Source organism: Brassica napus, chromosome C7 (genome assembly GCF_020379485.1).
Source record: "Brassica napus cultivar Da-Ae chromosome C7, Da-Ae, whole genome shotgun sequence".
In the NCBI taxonomy this organism is placed as follows: Eukaryota; Viridiplantae; Streptophyta; class Magnoliopsida; order Brassicales; family Brassicaceae; genus Brassica; species Brassica napus.
The window spans coordinates 40347007-40353006 of NC_063450.1; the positions used below are offsets into that span (position 1 = coordinate 40347007).

At 40.6% G+C, this 6000-nt stretch overlaps 2 protein-coding genes across 3 annotated transcripts; both read right to left on the reverse strand.

The window, feature by feature from the left end:
* Nucleotides 1-1350: 1350 nt before the first annotated feature.
* Nucleotides 1351-2880, reverse strand: LOC106394042 (glycine-rich cell wall structural protein-like). Its single transcript, XM_013834660.3, has one exon. The coding sequence runs from the start codon at nt 2794-2796 to the stop codon at nt 1537-1539; it is 1260 nt and encodes a 419-aa protein (XP_013690114.2). The 5' UTR covers nt 2797-2880; the 3' UTR covers nt 1351-1536.
* A 532-nt stretch (nt 2881-3412) lies between these two features.
* LOC106391410 (3-dehydroquinate synthase homolog) lies at nt 3413-5797 on the reverse strand. 2 transcript variants are annotated; one of them, XM_013832044.3, is made up of 10 exons: nt 5642-5797; nt 5224-5475; nt 4960-5126; nt 4792-4890; nt 4646-4714; nt 4430-4570; nt 4234-4323; nt 3995-4162; nt 3847-3928; nt 3413-3755 (listed from the first exon to the last, which is right to left on the reverse strand). In XM_013832044.3, the coding sequence occupies exons 1-10, from the start codon at nt 5718-5720 to the stop codon at nt 3628-3630; spliced, it is 1275 nt and encodes a 424-aa protein (XP_013687498.1). In that variant the 5' UTR covers nt 5721-5797; the 3' UTR covers nt 3413-3627. The 2 variants fall into 2 exon arrangements, with proteins under 2 accessions (XP_013687498.1, XP_013687497.1); XM_013832043.3 differs by having other exon boundaries at nt 4418-4570.
* Between the last annotated feature and the right edge of the window lie 203 nt (nt 5798-6000).

Sequence of the window (6000 nt, forward strand, 5' to 3'; positions counted from 1 at the left end):
CTGACACATCTACACCCAGATTGTTCAGATCCGCTACCAGCTTGAGAAAGTCATCAACATTCTCATCTATACTCTTCGCATCATTCATCTTGAAAGTATAGAACTTCAGATGTAGATATATGCGATTTGGTAATGAAGTCTCCATGTACAACCTGTCCAATGTTGACCATATGGCTGCTGCTGTTTCACAGTGCTTGGTCTTCCTTAGCACTTGATTCCCCACATTCAAGACAATCAAATCTTTAGTCTTTTCTGATTTCTCGAGCTTTACTGGATCTATACTTGGACCAGCATCTGAGACCCCTGCTAACCCCTTCTGTGGATCCTTCATAGCAGCTTCCAACTCTTCCCGTTCACTAGGTGCATCCTTCAATAGTTTCTCATCTGTGAGAATCCCTTTCAAACCTAGAACACCAAAGTGAGCTAGCATACGAACCTTCCATAAGGAGAAATCCCCTGTTCCATCAAACCTATCCACTTTAATCCTTGTATTCAACATTGAATCTTCAAGGAGCATCTACTAACACTCTTTCTCTGAACCTTGAACTCTGATACCACTTGTCAGGGAAATTTAGACTTGACCTTCTATCAACCAAACAACTATCACTTGCTAGTTTTGATACTACTTGTTAGGTTTACCCATACACCTAACTTCTCTTCCCTTTGAGTGTTAAAGCTTTGGATCTTTGTGGTGAACAACAAAAACTTAAAGACACAAGATTTTTCACCCAGTTCCCTTGTGGTACCTCTGGGGTGGGATCTCTCTCCCAAATTCCACTACAAACAAAGCTTACAAGTTCCAGTCACTTCTCACTTCCTTGAGAATGACAAAGGAGGTTACAGAAGAAGAGTACAATACCAAAACACTCTAAGAACACAAAGATTCGAACTTTGTTTCTTCTCTTGTCTTTGGTAGCTTCTCACTCTCTGACTACTTCTCTTTTGTCTCCTTCTTGCTCTTTGTTCAGCTGCAGATCCCTCTTGACTGCCTTTGAGCCTTTTGTTTGCCTCTGTCTCTAGATCTTGTGGAGTTCTTCTTGTCTTGTCTTTTCTTGGTTTCTGGCTTAGCTTAGCTTTTTTTTAACTTCTTAGGTTTAGAGGAGGCTCAAGATATATATATAGTGGTATCTTGTGTCCCCAAAACCCTAGCTCTAATGGGCTTCGAGGCCCAAACATAACATCTTTCCTAGAGCATCAAAGTGCAAGATGCAGCTTTTCTAAAGTGGTCACTTCAGTGCTTTAGGTAACTTCGCCGATTTCTCTATAGAAACAAAGTGCTGAAGACAGGTTTCCGAAGTCGGCACTTCAGAGCCGTAGGTGAAACACGTACCAAATGCTGATAACCAACAGTAATAAATAAAACATGCGATATTTTATTAATAGAATAAGAAATATCGATATTTTGTTAATGGTTTCAAATAGAGATTAAAATATCGCATGGCGTTTCCCTCCTTCATATTTAGTTAAAAAAACAATATTATTTTAGATGAACTCATGGCTCCCTCCTTCATCTGTTGTTGTTAACTTGCGTCTCACTCAGTCTAAGTGTTTGTTGCTAGTGTGGCTCAATGGCCTGAAGGCGCTTCCTCCGCCCAAATGTGCCTTACCAGCGGCATCGTACTGAACTCCTCCTCCGAAACCCATGGATCCCCCGAAGAATCCTCCGGCATTACCTCCGACGTTAGCTCCGACATTAGCTCCGACGTTTCCTCCTGCATTACCTCCTACCTTGGCTCCGGTCGTAGGTCCACACCCGGCTTTGGCATTACCTCCAACCTTGGCTCCTAATTCGACTCCGGCTTGACCTCCGACTTTAACTTCGCCTTGAGCTCCGAAGTTGCCTCCGACCTTGCCTCTGCCTTTGCCTCCAACCTTGCCTCTGCCTTTGCCTCCAACCTTGCCTCCGGCTTCAGCTTGACCTCCGACTTTAACTTCGCCTTGAGCTCCAAAGTTGCCTCCCACACGACCTCCGACCTTGCCTTTGCCACGGCCTCCGACCTTGCCTCTGCCACGACCTCCGACCTTGCCTCCAACAAGTCCTCCGACTCCAGCACCAGCATTGCCTCCGACTCCGACTCCGGCTCCGACATTACCTCCGGTATTACCTCCGATGGCTCCTCCGACATTACCTCTGATGGCTCCGAAAAAGTTACCGCCAAGTTGGACACCCTTCTTGAGGAAACCATCGAAAAGGCTACCGGGAACAACGGGGTTCCCCATCGGCTTCCCGGCGAATTTGGCACTGCACTTAGTGATCACCTTCACGAAAACATTAATGTAACCCTTCAACTTAATCAAACACTTCTCAATCTTGAACCTATCAGCCTTGCTTATCTGAGCATTAGCATCGAAATTATACTTGGCCGAGATCTCAGCAATCATCTGCTCAAGCTCAACAAACCCATCAGCCATCACCTTGTAGCTCTTCCGCACCCTAGACGCAAGCTCACCTTCAACACCAACAGCTGCTTGAGCCGCAAACATCGCCTCAGTCATCATAACGAATTTGGTATGGATAGAACCAAACGCACTCTTGACGGCTTTAACCTTGAAAACAGCGAGGTAGTCGCTGTAGCCTTTGCAGATGGCGAACAAAGTGCTGAACTGAGGTGTGTTGGGTGCGGATTTGATCTTCTTTTCGATGAGTTTAGAGATTTCGATGGAGGGGAAAGTTTGGAGTTGGGACAATGTAGGTGGACATAAGTTCTTTTTGGTTTTCTTATTAGGTGGGTGAGCTGAGACGGAGCCAATGGCTAGAACCACGGCTATAAATAACAACAAAGAGATCCTTGCCATGGTTGTTTTGATGGCAAGGTAAAAAAAAAAATTGAAAAAAAAAAAACTAAAAAGAAATGAATATGAAGGAAGTGCGAGTTTTGATTGAGGATTTTGAAGGGTATATATACATTTTTCACAAAACCTAAAAATCGGCCAAGGAAGGTTACATGAACAGAAAATAACCAACACAACGTACAAAAGAGAGATTCATGGTCGTTCACTTGAATTTTTCTGTCTAAACTAATTTGGTGGATCACAAAAAAAAATTGAGAAGTGAGAACAAGTCATTTCTGGTTTATTTAGACAACCACTGGTCTAGCTACTGTAAATAGAATATGTACAAGTTTAGTTTTGATCATATTCGTTTGTGTTTGCATTCAGTCTAACTGATGCTTTCAAAACTTTATTAACTTTTTAAGTTGTTAGGCTTTTGTGACTGTTTGTATTCTGCAGTATAATTTAGTTTTAGTTGATGATGTTTTCATATAAAGATATAAACTAAATAAATTTTTGTTTCTTCTTAATTAGTGTGGCAAAACCTTAAAAATCAAATAAAATGAAACAAAGAAAGTATATGTTATTTCTATTGAAGAAATCTTGTTATGATATTCATTTTAGATTTAGAAATAAACAATTTATGGAAAAGGGAAATTAAAATTTTGAGGATTATTTATGCGCACATAGAATTGTAAGTTAATTATTCACATCCCTAAATAAAAACTCAAAAACATGTGTTTTGTCTCAATCAAATTCTCCCTGTTGTTTTTTTTCTTGGAATGTAATTTGCGGCGCTTCATAACACTATGAATACATTTTATTTGATGTCTGAGTGTTAGCCGAAAGTCTGAATCAATTCTCGACTATGAATTCTTGAATCTCTATGCCAGTATGGCGTGCGCCGCCCTGTAACCTAATCAAAACTTGATCCCCAAGTTTCAGCGAGGTCACAGGAACAGCAGTATTCCCAGATGATTTTACTGCAAGAAAGTAGTAAAACACATTCATCAGAAAGCCATTTGATGTAAAACAAGTAGCAAACTGCAATAAAGAATCTCAAAGACAAGAAACCTTGATGAGGAGTGACTAGTGCTACTGTTTCCGCATTTTGTAGGATGATGCTATAACTCGTTTCATCCTCCTCTCCACTAAGCTGCAAGAGATGAAACAGCTTCAAGTCTAAAGCACAGAGAACTATATAAGAATGTAATATACAAACCTTAGCCTCCACGAGGATAAGAGGGCGCTTCTCTATTTTAACTCTCCCGACAACTGCTGTCCGCTGTTTTCCTTTCAGATCAACAACGATCACCTCTCTCCCCGTCCTTAACTCGGAGAGGTAACAAGTCTTCCCTCCTGGAACAGCGACATAAGCATGAACTGGTCCCTGTAAAATTCAAGATTTTGAGTGAATAGTATCTTCAACTTATAAGATGAAAAGAGACAAAAAAAACTCACAGCGTTGACTCTAAATGGTCTGCTTGCAATGTAATTAGACTCCAAGCACTCTGAGTGAACCAAGAAGAGTCCTCTAGCAAAGGATCCAACCTTGTCACAAAAGAAAGAAGAAGACGGATTCATAAGATAAAAATGGTTTTAAGGTTTAGTAAACGTTAATGTTGGAGAAAAAGAGTGTATATACAGGCAAACATACAAGAAGACCTTCACCGGGTCTCATGAGGCTGCAAAGATCAACACAGACTCTGTCTCCCATACCGACCATTTCAATCCGAGTTATAGTTGCTTCAGTCAAGCTTAACGTATCACTTTCTTCGCTCCTTTTGTCAAAGTAATCCTAAATAGAAACAGAAACAATTTAACAAAATAAAGAAGGTGGTGGCTATGCTTTAATGAGATGATGATTGATAACCTTTAGGTCAAGAACAGCTTTGACATCTTCTGTTTTAAGTATGATTCCGCCGAGACCGTGCTCTAAAGCCTTAAAGCCAAGCACAAATTGATGAACTCAACAGAAAACGTAATGTCAACAACTCAACAACAGAAACTAGAAGCTACCTCAAGGTATAGTTTTGCTTCAGAGGGAGTACTTGAAATGGCAAACACCGTCTTCTCACTTCCTTGGAGAGCCGCCACTAGATTCTCTGCTGGGATTGACTACAAAACTAAACACTCTGAGTTATCAAAAGGTAGAACATTGTCAGTGTGTGTGTGTGTTCAAGTTACCTTCCAGTCTAAAAGACCAAGAACAATATTCTCCGTCTGCTCATTCTCAATCTTAAGCATCTGTAGCTCCTCAGGTGTTGAAACCTCAAAGACAGCAGCCACAACTTTCCCCGTTCCGTCAGTAACTTGCCTCTCATCAATAAACAATGTATCCACCAGAGCAACCGCTGCAAAAAAAAAAAAAAAAACAATACATCGAATCAAAACCGAGTAAAACCTCAAAAAGGAAGTTCTTTTAAGTTTGTTTGTGATTCTGCAATGTACATGACCAGTCATCAGAAAGTTGAAGATTATCTGATGAGAAGACAAAAGTGTTCCACCCTCGTTCCACTGCAGTAGTCATCACTTCTTTGCACTCAGTCCATATCCAAACCTTCTTTGTTCGGTGAAGATTCATAGGCAAAGTTGATGCAGACATTCTCACAGCCAATCTCTGAGGAAACGTTCTTTTGCTAATAAGTCTAATCGAACTGTGATGAGAGCTCCACGATGGTAATCTATAAAGTCCCAATCTTTCTGCATTATCAACATAACCCAGATGAAATTAAACTTAAATTTAAGGCAAGGACTTAGCATCTGAAGCTGTTCTGCAATAAACCCAATCCATACACTTTTTTAATGCCGTTATGAAATTTGTAATTTTTCGATCCTGAGAAACGATTAAAGAGAAAAAAGACTTAACCTTTTCGTAGTGGGAAACAATGGAGTTGGGTTGAAGAAGATTGGATGTAAGAAACAGAGGAGACCAAAGGCAAAGCCATTAACCCTTGTCTGTTCCGATCTTTTACTTCACTTTCTCTCGTGAAGGGTTTGTGTTGGATAGGCCCAGGCTTTCCGTGGACCGTTCGGTTTGGTCCGGTTGATTCGGATTTTAGGATTTTCGATGTTATGTTCAGAAGTACCATTCGGGTTTTACTAATTATCGGATCGGATTCGATTCGGTTACTTCCGGGTTCGGTTCGGATCGGATGTAACCAAAGTTTAAAATCGTCCAAAAATATATTTTTTAAACCTCAAAAATTGACAAATTTTTTTAAAAAA